At 26.9% G+C, this 25609-nt stretch overlaps 1 protein-coding gene across 1 annotated transcript; it reads right to left on the reverse strand.

Annotated features, from left to right (window-relative positions):
* Positions 1 to 1927: 1927 nt before the first annotated feature.
* LOC117175882 (serine-rich adhesin for platelets-like) lies at positions 1928 to 25609 on the reverse strand. The gene is made up of 6 exons (XM_033365707.1): positions 24761 to 25609; positions 20821 to 21395; positions 16931 to 17458; positions 9172 to 11754; positions 6314 to 6515; positions 1928 to 2589 (listed from the first exon to the last, which is right to left on the reverse strand). The coding sequence occupies exons 1-5, from the start codon at positions 25537 to 25539 to the stop codon at positions 6322 to 6324; spliced, it is 4659 nt and encodes a 1552-aa protein (XP_033221598.1). The 5' UTR covers positions 25540 to 25609; the 3' UTR covers positions 1928 to 2589; positions 6314 to 6321.

The following is a 25609-nucleotide window of genomic DNA, read 5'->3' on the forward strand; positions in this document are numbered from 1 at the left end:
AAATTTGCAATCAAAGGAGACACATTTTCAACTAAACAGTTAAATTTTTAACTTGAAAAATATCCATTTTTAACAGAATATGGATATTTTTATTTTAAAAATTATTTTTTACTTAACTGATACACTTTTAACTATAATGATGAATATTTTTTTTATTAAAATACTTGAATTTTCAAGCAGAAAGATTAATTTACAAACAAAAAGAATTATTTTCTACCAAAAAATACCAGAAGAACATATATTTTTAACTGAATATGGAATAGATAAATTTTTTAGTAAAAAGAATTTTTATCATAACTGATGAATTTTCAACTAAAATTATGAATATTTAACTGGAATACTTGAATTATTAACAAAAAAATGCATTTTTAAACAAAAAGATTAATTTTCTACCAAAAAATACAATTTTTCAACAAAATACCTGAACTTTAGCCAAATATTTGAATTTGCAATCAACGGAGACAAATTTTCGTCTATAAAGTTAAATTTTTAACTTGAAAAATATCAATTTTTAACAGCATACGGATATTTATATTTTAAAAATTAATTTTTTACTTTACTGATAAACTTTGAACTATGATGATGCATAGTTTTTATTATTGAAATACTTGAATTTTTAACCAGCAAGATTAATTTTCAAATAAAAAGAATTATTTTCTACCAAAAAAATACAATTTTTCAAGAAAATACATACATTTGAACGAAATAGTTGAATTTCTAACCAGAAAAAAATCCATTTTTAACTGAATATTGAATAGATATATTTTTAGTAAAAAGAATAATTTTCATCCTAACCGATAGATTTTCAACTGAAATTATGAATATTTAAATGGAATACTTGAACTTTTAACCAAAAAGATTAATTTCAAACAAAAAATATCATTTTTCAACAAAATACATGAATTTTAACGAAATAGTGGAATTTTCAAACAAAGGAGACAAATTTTTTAAGCGAAATACTTGAATTTTTAACCAAAAAGATCAGTTTTCAAACAATAAGATAAATTTTCAAACAAAAAGAATTATTTTCTACCCAAAAATACCATTGTTCAACAAAATACATAAATTTTAACGAAATATTTGAATTTCTATCTAGAAAAAAATCCGTTTTTAACTGAACTGCTATATTGTTATTAAAAAAATTAATTTTCATCCTAACTGATGAATTTTCAAATAAAATGTTGAAGATTAAAATGGAATACTTGAATTTTTAACCAGAAAAATGAATTTTTAAGCAAGAAGAGAATTTCCGAACAAAAAGATTAATTTTCCACCAAAAAATACAATTTTTCAACATGATACATGAATTTCAAAAAGATAGTTGAATTTTTAGCATGAAAAAAAACAACAATTTTTAACAGAATATAGAATAGTTACATTTTTAGTAAAAAAAATCATTTTTATCTTAACTGATTAATTTTCAAATACAATAATGCATATTTAAATGGAATGTATTTGAAATATATCTTTGAATTTCTTTGCTAAGTGAATCAAATAATATGCCCGCTATCTCAAATAATTATATTTTTAATGAAAAAGGTGAACTTTTAAAGCATTAATTTAAAGAATCTTACACAAATTTATCAAATTCCCGGTCTCAAAAAATTCCCGGTATCCCGATCCAGCGGCCACCCTGGCTATTGACGATGCTGGCAAAAAAAATATATGCTTCAAAAATATTAATTTTAGTTAATTTTGCAGAATCTGAAAAGCGTAAAAAACTTGTAAATATTCGATCTCAAATTATTTTCAATTCACCTAAACTCTAAAGACTATTTAACTCTTAAATTAATGACTGAAAAGGTTCTAAGTAACAAAATCTAAGAAGAAATAATATGAGAATATGATTTATTACTCTGCTCACGTACGATAGTCATTTATAATAATATATATTACTAAACGCCTTATTACAAAATGTTAAAATGATTATTTTCCATATGTATTGACGAAACTTAAGTTCAGTTAAATCGCAAAATTTCATAATCCTAATATCATACAGGTTTCAAAAACTAAAGAGTTTTCCTTACGTATATCCATTTCTCTCTCTCTCTCTCTCTCTATTATGATATAAATCATACACGCACTAAACTGGCAAACACAATTCGAGTACGCATCTTTCCCAAGTAGTCTCGAAATTACTTATATAAATTCATCTTACAAACTAAACCGCATCACTTATAGGTACCCTTTCTTCTTCGTAAATCTAAAACGCAGCATTTTTTTCTTTTTTAGAATGAAACAGGCGATTTTTTTAAGCTAATTGTAACTGTACAGTCTATTCTATTGCTTTACACAAACGATTTATTCGCGGTAAGATTCATTCACTAAATACTTGCACATATTTACATTTTTGTTACGTTATGTAATTTAAAAATAAGCAATCACCGATTTCCAAATCAGCAGTGAAAACTATTCAATCCACAATGGAAAATCGAGTGCTTATACGTTTTCACTGCATCGAAGAAGAAAGTTTTTTGTTTTTTTCCGCAATATTTCTTCGATGTTTCACATCCGTTTCAAACACTCTTTTTTTTCTCTACAACTTAATGCCATTTTGCGTTTGCTACTTTAGCTTTTGAAAGCCCTTATCTGAAATGTAAAATAAAGTCAGATGAAATAAGTTTTCAAACTCAAATATTTATACATGATTTCATCATCTTTGTCAAACGTATGTTTTCTAGATTAAATTTATACCAGACATGTGGTAAACTAAATTGCAAATTAACTAAAATACTTGTGAAATTGCAAGGACGCAACTAAGGCAAGAAGGGTAATATCATTTTGGAAAAAATCAGAGTTGATTACACACTTCATTATTTGCCTCTATATTTACAGTCTTTATTTTACATATTTTTACAGAAAAAGAAAATTTTTTTTCTAGGTAAATATTTCTTTGAACAAGCCTTTGTTCCGAGGGGGAATAATTTACCACTCACCAGAGTGCGCGGTCTGTTTGGGTCCGAGTGTTGCGAAAATTAAAATTTTATATATGAAAAATAGCTTTTTTTATACAAATTATTAATTAAAGTTTATAGTTCATTCGTGAAATAGAGTCCAAGTGTTAGCCACTTAGTTTTAAAGGAAAAAATTAATATTTTAAATTTTAACAAGTTCTCTATTTGCTATAGCAAAAAATTGTTCTCTTTTTGAATTCAACTTTTTTTATTCAAATTTTATAAGTTGAAATTTCTTCTCTTTAGTTGAAAATTTAACTATTTTGTTGAAAATTTGTCTTTTACTTTCTTTTGTTTTATTTTTGATTAAAAACTAATATTTTTTATTTGAAACATTACATAATTAGCTGCAATTTTGTTCTTTTTGGTTGAATTCAGCAGTTTCCAATTTAAAATATTTTTTGGTTAAAATATAAATTATTACATTTTACATTGTTTCTTGAAGATTCATCTCTTCAGTTTAAAATAAACTATTTATGTGAAAATCAGTTTTTTTCGTTAAAAATTGATTGACTGAAAATATAACTGTCCATTTTTTGTTAAAAATTTGCCTCTTTTAGTTCAAAAATGAACCATTTGGATGCAAATCCATGCATTTTATTGAAAATTCGTCTCTTTTGGTTGAAAATTCATCATTATGTTTAACAATTAATATTTTTGGTTAAAAAATCGTTTTTCGGTCAAAAATTTAATTAATTTTTTTAAAATTCGTTTTTCTTTCCTTGAAAATAGATTTTTTGAATTAAAAATTGAACCTTGCGTTTGAAAGTTGTTTTATTTTTAGAAAATTATTCTGCTTGTATGCAAATTCATTTATTTTTTATAAAAAATCATTTCACGGACTTAAAATTTAACTACATGTTAAAATATCTTTTTTTTTGGTTCAAAATTATTTTTTTAAGCTAAAAATTGAACTATTTCATTTTTTGTTACAAATTTATTTTTTTAGTTGCAAATTCACTTCCTTTGATGAAAACTTAACTATTTTATTCTTTTTTTTTTTTAATTCAATATTTTGTGTTGAAAATTTAAGTTTTTTGTTGAAATTTCCTTTTTTTTTTTTTGTTAAAAATTATTTTGTTAACTGGAAATTGAACTATATTTTTACAAATTTATCTTTTGTTTGTTTTTGTTTGATATGTTTTTGAACAATTATATGATTTGTTGAAAATTCTTCCTTTTTTAGGAATTCAACTGGGCTTTTAATAAAAAATATTTTTGATATTTTGTTTTAAAATTGACTTTTTGTTTAAAAAATTACAGTTATTCTTTGCAAATTCATTTATTTTGGTTAAAAATTTAACTACTTTGTTAAAACTCTATCATTTTTTTTTTTTTAATTAATATTTCAATTGAAAATTAATCTCTTTTTTTGCAAGAAAATTAATTTTTTTAATGAAAACTAAACTATTTCATTTTTTTACAAATTTGTTTTTAAATTGCAAATTCGCTTTCTGCAATGAAAACTGAAATATTTTATTGAAAATTTTTTTTCCTGAAAATTCATTTATTCATCATTTAAAAATTTATTTATTCTGGTTAATTAATTTTTGTTGAAAATGTCAGTATTTTGTTCAAATCTAATTTCTCTTTCGTTCAAAATGATGTTTTAACTGAAAATTAAACTATTTAATTTTTTTGTAACAACTTATTTTTTTAAATTGCAAATTCATTTCTTTCGATGAAAATTGAACTATTTTATTGAAAATGTGTTTCGTTTTCTTTGTTTAAGATTAATTTTTGAACTTCAAAATTTAGTATTTTACTAGAAATTTGTTTTTGTGTTTAAATTCAAATGTTTTTTAATTTAATAATACAATTTTTTTGTTGTAATATCAAATATTTAATTTTTTGTGGAAAATTTATCTTTTTTGGTTGAAGATTTTATTACTTTAGTTGAAAATTCATTTCTATGGCTAAAAATTTAAGTATTTTATACAAAATCGTTTTTTTTCTGTTAAAAAATAATTTTTATCACGAGAAAATTTAACTTTTTCATTTCGGGCTGAAATTGTCTTGTTTTTCAGTAAAAATTTCACTTATTTTGTTATAAATTGAACTATACTGTTAAAAATTAAAGTTATTTATCTGAAAATTTCACTATTCCATTTTTGGTTAAAAATGTATTTTTTTAGTTAAAAATCTAACAATTTTGTTGCAAACTATTCTTCTTAGTAGAAAATGTAGCTTTTTTTAGTTAGAAATTTAATTAATTAGTTGGAAATTATGTATTTTGTTACAAATTTTTCTTTCTGTTAGAAACTTAATCTTCCCGTTTAAAAACTCATAATTTTCGTTAAAAATTGACCTATTCAACTTTTTGGTTCAAAATTAATCTATATTAGTGGAAAATTCTACTATTTTATAGAAAAAAAAGTAAATCTAATCAAAACACGTTCTTTGAATTTTTTCAATAGACAATAATGTTATTTTTGTTAAATCTCGAAATACGCCAAAAAAGGTACCAGCAAATAAAATATAAATTTTTTTTCTCTTCAAACTGAATGGCTTGCTCTTTTACTTCATTTTACAAATAAACTATAAACTTTTATTTGTAATTTGTATAAGAAAAGCTGGAAAAAATGATTTTTTTCTTGTTCTATTGTCAAGATGAGTTGAAAAAACAAAACAAAAAGAGGAAAATAAGCTCAATGATTTCAAGGCGAATGAAATACAATATTTAAATTCCTGAACTTAAGTTTACCTTTTCTTAACAAAAAAACAAAAACAAAAAAAAACACACAACCTAGAATTATAAGTAACGATTGCTTATAGTTAATAATTCGTGACATATGCTCATAACTTCTGATGTACGGAATTGTAATCAAATGAAATAATTCACAATCATGTATTTCGCTTTTGTGAAAATATGAGACACGTGCATTATCGATAGCAAAGAGGAAATAAAAGGATGATTATAAAAGAAGAAAAAGAAAAGCTTGCAAAAGGTGCGAATTATAAAAAAATTCCATCAGAGCAGAGGGATCAGTAAAAGTTTGGACCCATCATTCCAGCTTTGCTTCTTGAAATTCAAATCAGAAAAAATTGATTAGCGAACTGATTATTCATTCTCAAACATATTTAGCCTATTATTAAAAGAGTGATTATTAATACTTCGAAAAATGCATAAAAAGCACCAAAGCTCCTAGGCAGCTAGCTACTATAGAATTTAGTTGCGTCTTTCACAACTTTTTGAGATAAATAAATAATTAAAAAAAAAAAAAGAAAAACTACGTACAACATACGTTTGAGCATATTCGAACACAGAATTCAACTGATAATTGAGTAAAAGCCTGGTTTTACTGAAAAACAGAATAAAAAAAAACAACAAAAAAACAAAAATAGAAAATTAAATTTACATTCTCCATCATCTTTGTCTTCTGGGACGTGTAGTTCTCGATCTCGGTGCAGTGGACCCAGTTCCGATGCTAAACATTCCTCCAGTGGGAGCTGCAAAATTATTCGCTCCTGGTGCAGGTGCATTAAAAGCTGATGGTGCTGCTCCACCAAAATTAATATTTGGCGTCGCTGAGGGTGCATTAAAGTTGAAACCACCCGTCGCTGAAATTAAAAGCAGATACTGTTAATTTAATTATTTACACATTTCGATTTTATGGAACTGAAGGTATTTTTTATGTATCAGGGTAGATATAAAAAAAAATGGAAGTTTTATTTCAATTTTTTCATTTTTTCTAGCACAAAATCTTCTTTTTATAATCCTTAAAGAACTCTAAAAAAAATTTTAAATCTCTGAAAATTATCCTCAAATTTTGTTGAGCATAGAAAAACTTTTATCAGACTCAAAAAATTATCAACCCTTGATTTAAATCAGTATTAAAAATATTCGTACTTCTGACTTTTTCAAAAATCAATTTTTTTCGTAATCTACATTAAAAAATCTTTTCAGATTTCAATAATTTCAATTTTTCTATGAAAATTTTCCCAGGTTAGAAAACACTTTTCACGGCCAATAAAATTTAAAAAATCAAACTATATTCTAAAAAATTTTCCATACAAAGTAATAAACAATAAACAACAGATTAAAGCATTCAAAATGAAACAATTAAATTTCAAGCTTTTAAAATTGAAGTTCAAAAGCTTTTCAATTCAAAAATTGTGTATTCAAATGCTCAAAAATTTACAAGTACCAAATGGAAGGTAGTAACACTTTTCAAATAAACAATGTTAAATGAAATGCAAATAAACTGCAAAATTTAGAACTTTGATCAATTATAGAGTTCAAATATTGAGATTAACTTCAAAAAATATAAATCCACGTTAACATTTTCAAGTCTATATTAAAGATTCAAGCAATAAACCTTAAAAATTTTCAAAATTATATTATTTTGAGTAATTTTAAGCTACACATTAAAAATTGAATAAAAATTTTGTTAAATTTAATAGTTCTTAAATTAGAAGATAAATAAGTTTTGAATTTTTTTCGGAACTTTTAAATATATTTCAAAATGAATTTTTTCTATAACTTTTAGAAAATCCTGAAAATTGAAAAAAAAATTTTAATTTGAATTTATAACTAATAATAGAAATAATGAACAAAAACATTAATTTACTGCCAAAAGACGAGTTATTAATAAAATTTGAGAATTCTCAATCAAAAAGTTGAAGTTTTTAAGTAAAACAATACATTTTTCAACAAAACGTTAATTTTCTATCAAAAAAAAAAATTAAATTAAAACTAAAAAGAATACATTTCTACAAAAGAAAACAATTTTGAATGAAATTCAAGAATTCTCAACCGTGAAGTTGAATATTCAACTAAAAAAGATGAATTTACTACCAAAGAAGACGAGTTATTAATAACATTTAAAAGTCCTCAACCAAAAAATTGAAGTTTTCAACTAAAAATATACATTTTTTGAGAAAAAGATTAATTTTCTACCGAAAAAAAAACGAATTTTTAATCAAATTAAAGAATTCTCAACGTAAAAGTTGAAGTTTTAAGAAAGTAGTGCAACTTAAAATCCTTGTTGTTACATTTTCAAACAAAAAAATTGATTATAAAACAAAAGGATTAATTTTCTATAACAAAAAAAATTTAGAATGAAATTCAAGAATTCTCAACCCTAAAGTTGTATTTTGAATTGAAAAAGATGAATTGGTAAAAAACAAAATTAACTTAAAATAAAAAAAGAAGAATTTCCAATAAAATTCAAGAATTTTTAACCAAAAAGTTGAATTTTCAACTGAAAAAGATTAATTTCTAAACAAAAACATACATTTTGAAACAAAAAAATTAATTTTCTACCGAAAAAAAAAACGATTTTTTAATAAAATTAAAAAATTCTCAACGAAAAAGTCGATTTTAAAACAAAAGGATTAATTTTCTACAAACAAAAAACAAACAATTTTGATATTGAAATTTCAACTAAAAAAGGTGAATTTTTTAAAAACAAAATTAAACCTGCTATTAAAAAAAAAAAAGAATTTTCAACCACAAAGTTGAATTCTTAAATGAAAAAGATTAATTTTTAAACAAAAATATTAATTTACTTCCAAAGTAAATTAATAAAGTTATCATTATATTAATAGTTATTAATAAAATTTCAGAGTTCTCAACCAGAAATTTGAAGTTTTCAACTAAAATCATACATTTTTAAGCAAAAAGATTAATTATCTATCGAAAAAAAACACGAATTTTCAATCAAATTGAAGAATTCTCAACGAAAAAGTTGAAGTTTTAAGAAAGTAGTTCACCTTAAGAACCTTGTTACATTTTCAACCAAAAAAATTAATTTTAAAACAAAAAGATTAATTTTCTCCTAAAAAAAAAAACAATTTTGAATAAAATTCAAGAATTCTCAACCGTAAAGTTGAAGTTTTCAACTAAAAACATACATTTTAAAACAAAAAGATTAATTTTCTACCAAAAACATTCATCATTTGGAAACGTACTAAAAACGTTACCATGTGTACTTTTAGAAAAAAAATTCTTTAGGTTCTAAAAGCTTGTTACGTTTCCGAACGTTGGTTTTGTGAGAGAGCCCCCCCCCCCCTCAAATATTAATGTACTTTATGGACGATCCCTATGTCCTATGACTGTATAGAAGTAGAAACCACTTTTCAAAATTGACAAAAATAATTAAAATAATAAAAACTCAAATTTTACTGTCATCAGAAGTAAATTCCCTGTTGATTTCCCAGTTTTACCCCAATCTGCAATCATCCCGCACATTTACAAAGTCAAAAATCAACTTACCAGGTTTTGTAGAAGCTGCTGATCCAAACTGGAACGGTTGCGCCGCGGCCTTATTATTACTGGCATTATTATTATTATTATTATTATTATTAGTGCTCGCACCACCAAATGAAAAGGTCGGTGCTGGTTGCGCCTGTTGATTTCCTCCAGCTCCCGCTCCAAATGAAAACGCTCCACTCGCATTCGCATTATTATTTCCACCACCACCACCACCACCACCACTACTACTATTAGCAGTAGCAGCTCCATAAGCTGGCGGCGGCGGAGGAGCAGAACTGCCCGAATTTCCAAAAACATTGCTACCACCCTGCGCGCCAAAAGGCGTTGTCGTCGTCGTGCTGCTGCCAAAAGACGGCGGATTATTATTCCCCGTTCCAAAACCGAGCCCACTATTATTCTGAGCCGGAAAACTGTTATTCGTCGCCGATCCAAACCCACTAGTTGTCGTTGAAGTTGAGCCGAAAGATGGCGCATTTGAGGTTGCGCTTCCAAATCCAAAGCCAGAATTCTGGCCACCTGCAGCTGCCGTTCCCGAATTTTGCACTCCAAATATCGGCGTTGCTGTATTCTGCGAACCGTAAGCCGGCGGTGGATTTGCTGGTGTATTCGTCGCATTAAATCCAGTTGAATTTGTGGAAGCTGCACCGAAAACGGAAGTTCCCGTGTTTCCAAAACTGGAGGAATTTGATCCAAAAGCTGGGGGCGATTTCGCTTGAGTGAATACGCTAGAACTTCCTCCAATTGTCGAGTTTGACGATGTCGTGGAAATGGCATTAGCTCCGCTGAATAAACCAGACGAATTAGTCGACGCACCGTAGGCTGGCGGCGGGGAATTTATACTCGAATTGCCCTGGAACATACTTGAAGTCGTCACGGGAGTTCCAAAGGTGGGCAGGGTTGAGGTCGTCGAAGTCGTATTGCCGAATAAACTCGGTGAACTCTGAGCTGTGCCGAAACTTGGAGTACTAGAAGCCGAGCCAAAAATCGAGGCCGTAGTTTTCGGTGATCCAAAAGCACTCCCTGTTCCTGAAGACGCGTTTCCAAAAATCGGCTGAGAATTTGCCGCGCCAAAGACAGAGGAAGTCGTGACAGTCACAGACGCGCCAAACATCGAGGGTGTTGCAGGCGTTCCAAACGACTTGACACCTGTACTCGTAGCTCCTCCAAAATTCAGACTAGAATTGCTCGTCGCGCCGAAACTGGAAGAGGCTGAACTTGGCACTGAACTTGCAAAATTTGGAGCTGTATTCGCAGGAGCTCCGAATGCAGATGGAGAAGTTGTTGGAAGATTAGATACTGGATTGGCTGTCGAACTTGGTGTTGGATTTGTCGCAGCTCCAAATGTTGGGGTTGAGTTACTGGCACCAAAGATCGGCGTAGTTGTTGTTGCTAATGCGCCGAAAGAGAAGCTTTTTGTAGTGGCAGGCGCACTTCCAAATGAGAAAGAGGGTGTCGTGGAAGTCTTGAATCCCGAGGAACTTGTCTCGGTGAGTTTTGAACTACTGGAAATCGGGACAGCATTTCCAGGGAAGGAGAAGCTCGACGATGAACCAAAGGACGAAGCTTGAGTTTTTGGCGTTTGTTCGACAGCTGGCTGGGAAATTGGATTGCTTGTTCCAAAGGAGAAGGTCGGGGCTGATGCTGGCGCGCTTGTTGTAAGATTGAAACCAGGAGTCGCGAATGTTGCACTTGGAAGAGAAGCAGCTGGTGTCGAGGAAATTGTCTTATTAACAGCTGGAGCCTGACCAAAGCTTGGCAATGACGTCGACGTTGGAGATTTTGCAATAGCTCCAAATGCGAATCCGGAAGACTGTGTTGTATTAAAATTTTGAGAAGTGCTGAAACTCTGCGAATTGTTGAAACTCTGAGAAGTGTTCAAAGTCTTCGTAGTATTCAAACTCGACGTGGTGACACTCGGAGAACTTAAAATCTGTGTAGTATTTAAATTCTGTTTGATGACACTCGGAGAGCTTAAAATTTGTGTCGTATTTAAATTCGGCGTGACGACACTCGGAGAGCTTAAAATCTGTGTAGTATTTAAATTCCTGGGAGCATTAATACTAGTGAAGGTGCTCGTGGGAATTGAAGATATCGCTGATGTTTTTGATGCGGAATTACTAGAAGCAATTGGCACTTGATTTGCTGATGGAGCAACGCTCGTGGAAATATTGAAAGGTCCTTGAATCGTGGAAGTTGGTGCGGTGCTCGCCGATCCAAAGGAAAAGGTGGGAGCGGTTGTGTTGCCAGTTGAAGCGGAGCTAATAGAGAAAGTAGCAGAAGCTGAAGTTTTGGTGGAATCTTCGCTTTTGGATGAAATGTGCTCAATGGGCGAGATAGAAGAAGTAATGGTGGATGTTGGCGCTCCACTTGCGATACTGAATGTGACGTGTTTTGTTGGCGTTTTCTTGTTCGAGGTGGTTTTCAAGATTGGCACGACTGGCGACGTGATCGGAGATGTATTTACATTAGTCGTTGTGGTTGAAGAGCTCAAAGTTGTGAGAAGAACTGCTGAAGCTTCACTTGAAGCTGGGTCCTTAATCTCCTCGGCATGAATAACAACATCTGGATTGATTTTGCTAGCTCCTAAAAAGAATATGAAATTTAAAAATATATATATACAAATGGGGCTGCCACAGAGTGGTACTTGGAAAAAGTGATTAATTTTAGGACGGTCGTTTTAATAGGGAAGAAAATTCCCGGTCATTTCCCGATTCGCAAATATTTTGCACGGTCAATGAAATATGAAAAATCGAAGACTAAATCTAAAAATTGTTCCATTCGAAGTAATGAAAACTGAACTGCACATGAAGGCACTCAAAGTGAAACTTTTGAGTTCAAAATTTTGAAAATTGAAGTTTAAAAGTTGTTTCATTCAACAATTTTGAACAATTTTAAATTATATGCAGGTAAACTGCCAAAATTAAAAATTAAAATTTTTATAAATTGTAGAGTTTAAGGATTCAGATTCAGTTCCAAACATATAAATCCACGTTATTTTTTCCAATTCTCTAAATTGAAGAATCAATCAATGAATTTAAAAATGTTGAAAATTATACCATTTTAAGAAATTCTAATTCCAGCTCAGAATTGGTTAAAAATTGAAAATTCCTTGTTTAAATTCGAAATATTAATTCTTTTAGAAAAATTCCCTTTTCAAATCCAGATTAATTCACCACCAAAAAGACGAATTTTTAATAAAATACAGAAATTAGGAACGAAAAACTTGAATTTTCAACTAAAAAGAAAAAGATTTTGTAAAAAAAATTAATTTACTATAAAAAAGACGAATTTTTCATACAATTCAAGAGTTCTCAACCAAAAAGTTGAAGTTTCAACGAAAAACATAAATTTTTAAAGAAAAAGACTATTTTTCTACCAAAAAAAACAACGAATTTTTAACAAAATTCAAGAATTCTCAACCAAAAAGTTGAAATTTCAATTAAAATATATGACTTTTTAAACAAAAAAATTGATTTACCACAAAAGAAAAGAATTTTCAATAAAATTCAAGGATTCTCAACCAAAAAGTTGAATTTTCAACTAAAAATAAAAAGATTTTGTAAAAAAATATATATAATAAAAAGACGAATTTTTTATCAAATTCATGAGTTCTCAACCAAAAAGTTGAATTTTCAACTAAAAAATATTAATTTTTTAACAAAAAGATTAATTTACTACCAAAAAAGACGAATGTTCAACAAAATTCAAGAATTCTAAACTAAAAAATTGAATTTTCAACTAAAAACATAAATTTTTAATCAAAAAGATTAATTTACTACCGGAAAAAATAATTTTTAACAAAATTCAAAAATTCTCAACCAAAAAGTTGAATTTTCAACTAAAAAATATTAATTTTTGAACAAAAAAATTAATTTACTACCAAAAAGACGAATGTTCTACAAAATTCAAGAATTCTAAACTAAAAAATTGAATTTTCAACTAAAAACATTAATTTTTAAATAAAAATTATTAATTTTTATAATTCCATTTTATAATTTTAATTTTTTCAAAAATACCTCGCTTAAACACAAAATAACAATTTTGTTTGAAAGATTCAATTTGTCATTAACAATTGTTATTTTACTAGATAAATTTCAATTCCAGCTCAGAATTGGTTAAAAATTGAAAATTCCCAGTTCAAATCGAGAATTTTAATTCTTTAAGAAAATTCTCCGTTCCAACTAAAAATTGGAATTTTTCTGTAAAATTCCCGGTCCCAATTCATAATTTTAATTTTTTTTCGAAAATATCCCCTTTTAACTTAGAACTCATTCTTTTAAAAAAATTCCCGATTCCAGCTCGGAATTTATTTAAATTCTTAAATTCCCTGTTCCACGACAAGTTATAATTCTTTTGGATAAATACCAGCTTCAACTTTTTTAAACAGAAAGATTAACGTACTACCACAAGAGACGAATTTTTAAGAAAATTCAAGAATTTTGAACGAAAAAACTTTAATTTTCAATTAAAAAGAAAAATTCATTAAATTCAAGAATACATAATCAAAAGGTTGAATTTCTAACTAAAAAAGATTAATTTTCAAACAGAAAGATTAATTTACTACTAAAGAGGCGAATTTTTTAACAAAATTCAGAAATTATGAACGAAAAACTTGAATTTTCAACTAAAAAGAAAAAGATTTTGTAAACATTTTTTTATCAACTAAATACTTCTTAAATTATTTTCATTTTAAATAGTCTAAAAATCCTTAAAATGCTTCAAAATTTTACATACAGAACTTGAAACATCTTCCACATTAATTTTTGATAATTTTGTAAACATTTCTAAATCTTTTAAAATATTCTCTTCAAATTAATTTTTCAAAATAAGAAATCATTTTCAATTTACCATGGAAATTAATTTCGAATTTTTTTAAACTTCTAAATATCTCTTCAACTTGCTCGAATTATTTCTAATTATAATGTATGTTCAATTTATACATCAGCATTCAACAATTTGATTTAAAAATTCCATTTTTTTCAAACAGAAATTAAAATTGTAATTTTCAAAGTTTAGTTTTTTTGTCTAGTCTTGAATATTTATTTTATAATTACTTTTTTCTTTTAATTAAACAGTCAGATATTTCTGAATATTAAGTCTGTTCTTTTTCCTAATTAAAATTTTTCTAATTCAATGGTTTAAAAACTGAATTTTTTAGATAGAAATACTTGAAATTTAATAAAAGCCTTTAATTATGAATATATTATTTTGAAGTTATTTTAGAATTGAAAATAGTTTATAAATTTTCAATCATACGTTTATATTTTTTTAACTAAAAAGACTTTCCAATTAAAACATTTTAATTTTTAACGTTAAAATCTGAAAATTGAAAAATTTGGAAACAATTCCAAACCGTCTTGTAAAATCAGTTATTATTTGTTTTGTTAATCTTAATGTACAGTTGAATTTTTAAAATCAACAATTAAATTATATTCAGTTTTATAAACATTTTATTTTATAAAAAGGTTTCGCGTCCAAAATTTTCTATTTCAAAAGCTTCTAATTTTGAACTGTTTAAGTCTTTAAAATTGCATTTGAAAAATCTTAAAATTAAAATATGCGCCTAAAAATTAGAGTCTAAAATGGAAAATTTTAAAATTCAAACATTTTTTAATTACGCACTCTAAATTGAATGATATAATAATTGGAAAAGGTCAGAATTCAACTAATTATTAAAAAACTGGTTGAAATCAAAGTTGAAAAGATATGTTATTCTAAATTTTTTGTAAAATTCCCGGCCAAAAAATAAATTCACTATCATTTCTTGGTTTTCCCGGCCGCATAAAATTCTTGATTTCACGGTCCAGCGCCCAACCTGAACTAATTAGACTTTTTATTTCTTAAAATATAATTTAATTTTAAAATCACGAATTAATTTATATTGACAGTTGATCAACTAAAAATGTTTTTCATCCAAAATCTGTGATTTTAAATTCTTCTAATTCAGGGTGGACGTTTTAATGGACGAAATAAATTTCCGGTCATTTCCCGGTTCGCAAACAGTTTTCAAGGTCATTTTCAATGCTCTAAATTAAAAAATCAATCAATGAACCTTAAAATGTTCAAAATTATATAATTTTAATTCATTTTAAGCTAAATTGTAACTGAAAATTTCTTAAATTAAAAAAACAATTATTTTCTTTTTAAGTAGTTTAAACATCCTTGGAAAGCTTCAAAATATTATTTCAAAATCTTGAGAAATATAGAAGTTGTTTTAAATTTGTTTTAAATTTAAAATGATTTTGGAAATGTTTTCAGAACTTTTAAATATGTCAAAATTAATTGAATTTTTTCTAAAATTTTCAGAAAATCCTGCAAATTTTATAAAATTTATTCACAATTTGGATGTATAAATAAAAATTGAACACTTGAAATGATAGCCTAATATAAAACAAAATTAAGATTTTCGCAGATTTTAAACAAAAAAAAAAAGATTCTTTTTAAGAATTGTTAAAGGCTTCAAAAGAATAAAAACATTTTCTTGAGATTCATAGGAAAATTACAAATAATTTTTCATTTTGAAAAATTACAAATAATTTTTCATTTTGAAAAATTATTTTCAGAAAATATTTTTTAAGTTTTTCAAAGATTTAAACAACATTTTCAAAAAAGATTCTAGAAGATTTTAAGTAAACTTTCTAAAATTTTTATGATCATTTTTAATCCTTTTAAAACTCCTAAATATTTCTTAAAATAACTCAAGTTTTTTCTACAAATATTCATTTGTAAATTAGAAATCAAAATTTAAAAATGTCACTCACAAATTAAGCACTTTTCAAATACAACAATTAAAACTGTAACGTTTAAAGTTTAAAGATTCTTCGAAATTTTAACGATTTCAGGCTTTCTATGCCAAACAATTCAGTTAGAGATTCTTTATTTTTAAATATTTGGTTTCAATTTACTTGCCTTAAATGAAAATTCAAATATTGCTGAATATTCAATAATTAATTTTTTTTTAATTAAAAATTTCAAATTGAATGAGTTAAAAATTGAATATTTTAGACTGAAACAATATTTTAAATTTAATAAAATCCTTTAATTAGTATTTTAAAGACTTTTAAATTGAAACCGTTTATTAAGTTTTATCGTTAACATCTGAAAATTTTGAACTGATTTAAAATCGTTTTATTAAATCGTTTTTGTCCACTTTTTATTACTTGAAGGACAGATAAAAAAAAGATTTATTTATTAAATAAAAATGTAAGCTTAAAAATAAAAGTTTTTAATGGAAAATGTTTAACGTAAAAAATTGTATATTATTCATTGTAAGCTAAATAATAGCATAATTGAAAAACATAACAATTCAATTAATTATTTAAAAACTGTTGAAATCGAACGTGGACAGATTCTTCTTCTACATATTTGTAAAATTCCCGGTCAAAAAAAAAGCACTGTAATTTCCCGATCTCAGAAAATTCCTGGTTTCCCTGTCGAGCGGCCACTCTGTAATTAATTGTTTAAGCCTTTTAAAAAATTTTAAATAATATAAAATGCAAAATTTTCAAAATAAAACATTTACGAATTACGCATTCCAAACTGAAATATATAATAATTCAAAAAGATTACAATTGAACTAATTATTTAAAACCCAGTTAAAATCAAAGTTGAAAAGATTTTTTATTCTAAATTTTTGTAAAATTCCCGGTCAAAAAATAAATTCACTGTCAATTCAAGACTTTTTCCCAGTCCCATAAAATTCCCCGTTTTCTGGTCCAGAAGCCACCCTCTATTAATAAAAAAAAATCATTAGTCTTACCTTTTCCAGAGATGGCATCGAACATACTCTGGAGTCTCGCTTTCATACTCGTTTGTCTCATATTGACAATGTCCTTCTTCTTAATCTCATCCTTGTCAACCATCGAGAACTTGTCTTTGACATTGGCTTGTTCTGCAATCAAAGTCCGTAATTTCTCGTTATTCTGGGGTTCTGCTCGCATGAATAGCTTATCAGCGAGCTTCACCGGACTGCTAGGAGTCTTCGCTTTCTGCAAAACCTCTGGTCTTTTCATTTCCAAATGATCTGTAGATTTCTTCTCGTTTCCAGGAGACTGATCTTCCACTATCATGTTAAAATTCCCTTTGGGTGAAGTTTTTCTTGAGGGTTTGGCTTTCTGATCAGGATTAATTGGAACATTAATAATCGGCAAGGGATCGGTTGCGAAACGCTGTGTCGATTTAGGCGTTTCGTTCGGCTCGATTAAAGTGGAAAAGCAATCATCCTGGGACTTGTCCAAAGATTTGAAATGCTTTTCGAAATCTGGTGTGCTGCTACGCGAAATATCGGCTGAAAATTAAAAAGATATTAGTGTATTTGTCCATTTTTTTAAAAGAAGTTAGTTTAATATTTATCAAAATAATTTAATTTCTAAGAAAATTGTTATTCTTATTTCCGATTCGATTGATTTTCATAAAATCGGAAATCGTCACAATGAACTTAAAAAAAATCAAATGAATTGCAAAAAATTTTTAAATATGAAAAAATCTCATTGAATTCAAAATTTTTAAATAAGCTTAGAAAAATGCAAAGGTATTTGATCAAATGCCTGAGAAATCCAGAGACTGCAAGATGAATTTAACGAAAACCTTTAAAAATTAAAAAAATCCATTAAATTAACTAGAATTTAGTAAATTTAGAAGAATTGATGTGAATTAAAATAATTCAAGGAAATTGCAAAGAATTTAAAATAATTCAGGGTAAAATAATACGAATTTAGGATGAATTCCGAAAAAATTCAAATCACCTCAAATCTGACTAATTTCTAACCAAAAAGGTGACCAATAAAAACAAGACAATTCAAAAGAATTTATTGAACAAAAAATCGGATAAATCCATTTATTTCAGTAAACTTTGAGTAAATTTAGATGAATTTAAGGGAAAAGAGACGACTTCGATGAAAAAAATGAGACTAAATTTAAAAAGCAATCAAGTGAATTTAAAATAATTAAAAAATATAAAAAATTGAAACAAAAATCAATTGAATTAAGTAAAATTGATTGAATTTAGAATAAGTAAAGTGGATTAGAAAAAATTCAAGGGAATTTCAAAGAATTTAAAAGAATTCAGGATGAATTTCAAGAAAAAAATGTTAATCACTTCAAATTTTTAAAAACCCTACTAATTTCTGACCAAAAAAGTGACTGATGATTTATTTCAGTAAAATTTGATTGAATTTAGAATAATTTAAGGGAAATGAGAAGAATTCGATGAATTAAAAAAAAAATGAGACTGAATTTAAAAAATAATCAAGTGAATTAAAAATAATTTTTAAATATAAAAAATTAAAACAAAAATCAATTGAATTAAGTAAAATTGAGTGAGTTTAGAAAACCATTAGTCACTTTAGAAAAGTGACTGATGATTTTTTTCAGTAAAATTTGAATGAATTTAGAATAATTTAAGAGAAATAATAAGAATTCGATGAATTTAAGAAAAAATGAACCCCTACAATATACCTCGATCCTCGTGGATATATCCTTTGAAATACGCTAAGATATTATAAAATCCAGTTAACTTTTATATTTCCTGAAATCCTGGATAATATATTAAAATACGTCTAGAGCTTCAAAATCCCTTAAAATCATTGAAATCATCAGAAATCTTGTAAAATCTTTTCAAATACCTATGTCTTCCAAAATTCTAGAAAATTCTTTATCTTAAAATATTTCAAACGCTTTGAATTACCTTCAAATATAATCAATTTAATAAAAAATTTCCCAAAATATTTCAAATTAACAGCTCTTAAAAATGCCCTAAAATCTTTAAAAAATTCAAATGATTGAAATCTATTTTAAAAATTTCTCGGAAACTTTCAAAATACCCTGAAATAATCCAAAAGATTTCATGACAATTCCAAGGTGGCCGTTTCAATAGAAGAAAAAAATTCCCGTATTTTTCCGGGAAATTTAGAATTTAAAATAATTTGAAATACACCCGAATTTAAAATAAAATTTAGATTTTTGCAGATTTCCAACAAAAAATTTGGAATTTTTTTAAGAATTGTGAAAGATACTACGAAAGAATAAAAATCTTCTTAAGATTCTTAGGAAAATTGAAAATTATTTTTCACTTTGAAAAATTATTGTAACAGAAAGTTTAAGAAGATTTTAAGAGGTTTAAAAAATGATCAAAGAAGAACGGAAGATTTTAAGGATTTTTTTTCATTTTCAGGATTTTCAAAAATTGTAGGAAAATTTCGATTAATTTAAAAACATATTTAGAGGTCAGAAAAAAATGTTAACACACTGCGTTTAAATTACTTGAAATAATTTCAAGTTTTTAATTAATTTTGAATCTTTTCAAAATTTCCATGAATCTCTGAAAATTACTCAAATTTTTTCTACAAACAATAAGTGTTCAATTGTTATTTATGCGTAAAAATTTAACAATTAAACTTATAAATTAAACACTTTTTAAATGGACTAATTAAAATTGTAACGCTAAAAGTTTAAAAGACCTTCGAAAATCTTAAGATTCAAAGCTTTCTATGTAAAACAATTCAGTTTCAAATTGTTTTCTTTCAATATTTGGTTTCAATTTACTCGAATTAAATGAACAGTAAAATATTGCTAAATATTAAATACTAATTCATTTTCTACATTAAGAAATTTCAAGTTAAATGGCATAAAAATTAAATAATTTAGACTCAAAACATTTTAAATGTACTAAAAACCTTTAATTACGACTACATTATTATGGAGTTATTTTTAAATTGAAAAAAGTAAAACGCAAGTTTACATTTTTTAATGTTTATAACAATTAATAGAAATAATATATTAATAAATTTAGTTATTAAATTTAATATTAAAAAAATAATACAAAGGAATACCTGAAACTCTGAATTAAAAATATATTATTGATAAATAATGAAAAATTTTATTTAAAAATAAAATTATCGGAATAAAGAATATATTAATTTAAATTCGTATCAAGACTTTCGGATTGAAACAGTTACAATCTAGAAAGTCTCATATTTTTAACGGATCTAGAATTGTTTGATCAAATTAATTATTGTCCAGATTTTTATACTTAGAGCACACATCCATTTTGAAAATAATTGAATTCTTTATATTTACAGTTGATAAAATAAAACTGTTTTTCATGAAAAATTTTCAACTTCAAATGCTTTTAATTTTTTATTTTCTAAATCTTCAAGACTGCACTTTAATTATTTTAAAAGCTGTTAAAATCGAACTTGGACAGATTTTAAAATTCTTTAAATTAATATATATGCTTAAAAATTAAAATGGACAATTTTTAAAGTGAAAGATTTTCGAATAAGGCATTCTAAACTAAATGATATAATAATTTATAAAAATCACAATTCAGGACATTATTTAAAAACGGTTAAAATCAAAGTTGGACAAAATTTTTATTCTAAAATTTTTGTAAAATTCACGGTCAAAAAATAAATTTTTCCAAATTTCTTTCTTCTGAATCCCAATTATAATTTTTAAACGAAATTTCCGTTCCATGTAAAAAATATAAAAAATGTCCTGTTCCAAGTCAGATAAATGAGGAGCAATTGAATAAAACGTGATAAATCCATTTTCTGAAGAAAAAAATTTGTTTAAATGATTATTTTTGTATGTACATAAAGTAAAAATCCCTTTTCTAAATTAAAAAAAAAAAAAAGATTGAAGACTTACTAGCTTTTCTTTTAACACCAGAGAGCACGTGCATGCTAGAACTGAGAGAGTTCAAAATATCATTGCACGATTGGCCTTTCGATCTCTTTAAAGGCCTGGAAGATAGGTGCGAAGGAGAAGCTTCCTCGTCGGATTTCGAGGACTCATCTCTGGCTCGTTTCTGCGTCATTTCTTCCAAGGTTTCCAATTCTTCGCTAAAGATGCCGTCAGTTCGTTGTTTCTTGACCAATTCGGAGGTGACATCTTCCCTCGATGCGTGTCGTTTCAGGGATATTTCTCGCAATGCCTGGACGACATTGGGCGATTTATTTTCAGGATGACACACCATATTCAACATTTTGTGCCTCTCTGAAGAAGAGTATCTCATCGCGTCGGGCTGGGCAATTCGAACTGTTACTGGCATCCTCATTTTGGCTGCTTTCGTATTTATCAAGGGAGTTGGGCTCGCGTTGAGATTCACTTTTGGGAAATGTCCCATTCCGTATTGGGATTGGTGTAGTAATTTGTTGCCGATTTCGGAAGCGTATTTTGACAATCGTGTTGTTAAACCCGGCGATGTGGCGTCTGAATAGACTCTAAACAAAGATTTTACTTATCAGAAGCGAAAAAATCAGTTTAAATTACAAATTTGATTGACTTATTTGTGAAGTGTTTTGAAATCATATGAAACTAAAGTTCGCAACGTTTACGACAACGAAAATATTTGCAGAAATTAACGGAAAAAACAATAGCCGAATATATAAATGAACGAATTATATAATGTGCGAAATTTAATATAACGACAAGATTTTTAAATGCCGAAAAATGAAATCCCAAATTATAAAATGCTCAATTTAAAAAAAAATCAAAAACTGTGTAGTACCACATTACAAAACATTAAGCGAATTAATAAACTCACACAAATATTCTAAATTTTAAATTGACCAAAATTTTAAATTACCGAAAATAATTAGAAATGTATCATTTGTTGTTTATTGAATAATTAAATCGATTTCCGTATCTTTTTGTATTCGGTATTTTTTTTCGGCAATTAGAAGTCTTGTTTATTTTATTTTTTGAACATTAAATGAAACCATTTAAAACAAAATTTAAGTCTGGAAGTAAGGGGAATTTTAATGATTTTTTTAGTGCTTAGGGGATGATTTTGGGGGTGATCCTAGAGTGCTAGAGGGATGAAATTAAGGGCTTCTGTTGACATCAAATGGAAGTATTTAAAACGATAAAATTTTAGGTCTCAAGCTTTTTATAAAAAAAAATATTTTCGTTGTAGTAAACGTTGCGAACTTCAGTTTCATTGAAATCTTTACATTTTCAATTCCTTGAATTTCAAATTGTTTAATTTTCTTTACTTTTAAATATAATTTTTTAAGTATTGAAACTTGACCATTTGTCCAATTTCGAACGATTCAACACTGAAGTTGTCAATTTTTTCAAATTTTTGAATATTCAACTACGTATTCACATTATGGCAATAATTCTCAATCATTTACGCTTAAAAAATTGAAGACACTAACATTTTCCAAATTTTAAATTATTTTTGAAATGTTTTCAGAAGTTTTAAATGTCTTTTTAAATGAATCAAATTTTCCTAATTTTTTTTAAAAAGTCCTGCAAATTTTTAAAAATCCCCTTAAAATATTCCAAATTCTTATTTTTTACTAGTTTGGAATTTTTTTTAAATGTTCACTTAAAATAATTTATCAAAATGAAAAATGATTTTCAAATTTCCTAGTGAAACTTAAGAAAATGTTTTTATCCTTTTGACGCCATTCACAATTCTTCAAAAAGCTTCTAAATTTTTTGTTTGAAATTTTCAAAAATCTACATTTTGTTTTAAATTAGACTGTAGCTATTACCGCCCAAATATCTTTAAATTATTTAAATTTTCTAACAAATTATAATTGTTCAATTCTTATTTATACATCAAAATTCAATCACTAACAAGTTTAAAAGGTGTTCGATATTTTAACGATTCAAGGCTTTCTATCTCAAAAAATTCATGTTCAAATTGTTTACTTTTAAATTATTCATCTTGAGTAAACAGTCAAATATTGCTAAATATGAAATACTTACTCTTTTTATTAAGTACAAAATTTAAAATTAAATAGATAAAAAATTGAATATTCTAGACTGAAACAATATTTCACAATTAAAGAAAGCCTTTAATTACAAATATATTATCATGAAGTTATTTTTAAGTTTAAATTATTTTATAAAGTTTCCATCGGACATTTACAATTTTTAATGGCAAACTTTCGAATTCAAACAGTTTAATTTATAACGTTATAACCGAAAAATTCTTAAATTTCTAACGGATCTAGAATAGTTATGTATAATCAATTATTATATTTACAATTGATAAAATAAAAATGGTTTTATCCAAAAATTTCAAATTTAAAATTCTTTAAATTAAAAATAAAAATTTAAACTGTACAATTTTTAAAGTAAAATATTTTCGAATTACGCATTGTAAACTAAATGATATAATAATCGAAAAAACTAATTATTTTAAAAACTGTAGACATCGAAATTGAGCATATATTTTTTAAATATTTGTAAAATACCAGTATAAAAAATTAATTCACTGTCATTTCCCGGTCTCAAAAAATTTCTCGTAATTTCCCGATCCAGGGGCCACCCTAAATTTAGAATAAGAATAATTCTTTAAATCGGAACATTTTTAATTTTTGCAACTTAAAATTGTTCAATTTGAATGTGTGTATTTTTTAAATTATACATTTTGAGATCGTATTGAATTTAAAATAAAAAATTTTTATTTATAAATTTTACTTTTAAACTTAATGCATAACATTAAGAATAAAACTAATTCTTCAATTAAAAATGAATCAATTTCGAATTTTTTAAATTTCTAATTACTAAATTTCAAGCGCTCACAACTTCAAATTATTTAATTTTATTATTTTTGAAATTATACGTTTCTAGATCGTATAGAAATTATTATATAATATTGAAATGAAAGATTTTATAAACATTTCAAATAAAAATCTTCATATTTTTAAACAAAATTGGTAATTATATATTAATTATTTGTTGAAGTTATATATTTTGGGATCGTTTTGAATTTGAAATCGTACAATGTGAGCGATTTAATTAGAAATTGTTGAAATTCAAAGGTTTAAATTGAGATAATTTTGTAAATTTAAATTACATTTTTTTTGTAGAATTCAAAATTAAAAAATCATCAAATTTGTAATTATTTGAAATTAAGACATCAAATTGAGAATCAAAAATTAATATTTCACTTTGGAAGGTTTGCAATGCAAAATATTTTGAAGGGTTCCAATGGAAGATAGATAGGTATTAAAATAAAGAATCTAATTAAGAATAAAATTCATTTTTGAATTTGAAACATTTTTCATTTAATATAGATTAATTTAAAATTATTAAATTTGAAATGTTACCATTGAAAGTCTTTAATTCTAATTTTGAAAATTATGCACTTTTAGATCGTATTTAATTCGTATTTGTACCATGTGAGCGATTTAATAAGAAATTACCTAAATTATAATTGAAATTGGAACGGTTTCAATGTAAAATATATCAATTTTAAATGTTTCAATAAATAATTATTAAATTTTAAATGTTTACAACTTCAAATTGTTCAATTATAATCTAAGCATGATTTAAAATTATGCATTTTTTGGATGACATTGAATACGAAATTGTACAATTTGAGCGGTTTAACAAGAAAATATTTAAATCCAACCGTTTAAATTTAGAATGTTAGTAAACATTTAAAATAAAACACCATATTTGAAATTCTTTACACAAATCAATACTAAGTTTTGAGATTAGAATTAAAAAGCTTAAAATAAGAAAAAGAAAATGCCCCTAAAGAACCGAAGTAAAATTCTTGCGATAAATAAAAAAAAATTGTATTTATAAAAGTCAACAAACCTAAAAAATACGTATTACTCACTTAGTATCGATGTTGTATCTCGTGGATGCTAAAAGTGGTCCAGCAACAGTCTGAACTGTCTTAACACCAGCAGCTTTTGCACGCATCTTCGGACTGATGCTCGTCCCCCAGGGTGACCCTTCAGGACTGAACATAGTCTCTTCTCCCCGAGACAAAGTGTGATTTTGTCCCTGTAACGGAGAAATCTTGGTCTGGGAACGTTGAAGTAAATCCTGTTGAGGCTCTCCTAGTTCACCGTTCATCACATTTTCCTTCTTCCAAGAAAGCAGCGGAGTAGAAGTATGCTTGATCACAGATTCACCACCTTCCACTAATCGGTTACATTCGTTCCACTCGTCGACCTGCTGGAAATTTCGCCTCGGAATCGGACTCAACTGATTAACGTTTGAATTCCTTTCCCTGGCATTCACGCCAAATGAATCACTGCTGAGATGGTAAGAGCTTCTGCGAGGTCGATGCATATTGCTATTGGAGATCTGGCGTTGATGGTAGTGTCGTTTCGCGGCGTCCGCGAGGTCCCGGATGTACCTGGAGATGAGGAGGATGACGCGCTCGAGGATGAGGTTCAACTCCGAAGCGACTGCCTTGGCGTATTCGAAGGCTAATAAGTTGTGTGGCGAGACAAGGCTGTCGTTGATGAGGAGGGAGTAGCACGTGTTCACTACGAGGAAGAGAAGAATTGCGAGGACGAGGATCAGTCCCCAGGCGTTGTAAAGGATCACTAACCCAACAAGCACACTTATCAAACCGACAACACCCCGGCTGCCTATTTCCCACATATTATTTCAAAAAAGTAACCTCTCCATGTTTGAAAACAGCACACTCACGGAGTCACCGGAACCTGGCTGC

The sequence above is a fragment of the Belonocnema kinseyi genome, chromosome 7, assembly GCF_010883055.1.
Source record: "Belonocnema kinseyi isolate 2016_QV_RU_SX_M_011 chromosome 7, B_treatae_v1, whole genome shotgun sequence".
Taxonomy (NCBI): domain Eukaryota; kingdom Metazoa; phylum Arthropoda; class Insecta; order Hymenoptera; family Cynipidae; genus Belonocnema; species Belonocnema kinseyi.

What these genes read in the sequence shown, in the direction of transcription:
- LOC117175882 (XM_033365707.1), bottom strand. Translation starts at nt 25,539, where the DNA reads ATGTGGGAAATAGGCAGCCGGGGTGTTGTCGGTTTGATAAGTGTGCTT. An exon ending in CGATGCCATCTCTGGAAAAG is followed by an intron (nt 11,755 to 16,930) that starts GTAAGACTAATG and finishes TATTCTTTTTAG; the next exon opens with GAGCTAGCAAAATCAATCCA. An exon ending in AGCAGCTTCTACAAAACCTG is followed by an intron (nt 6,516 to 9,171) that starts GTAAGTTGATTT and finishes TTTTAATTTCAG; the next exon opens with CGACGGGTGGTTTCAACTTT.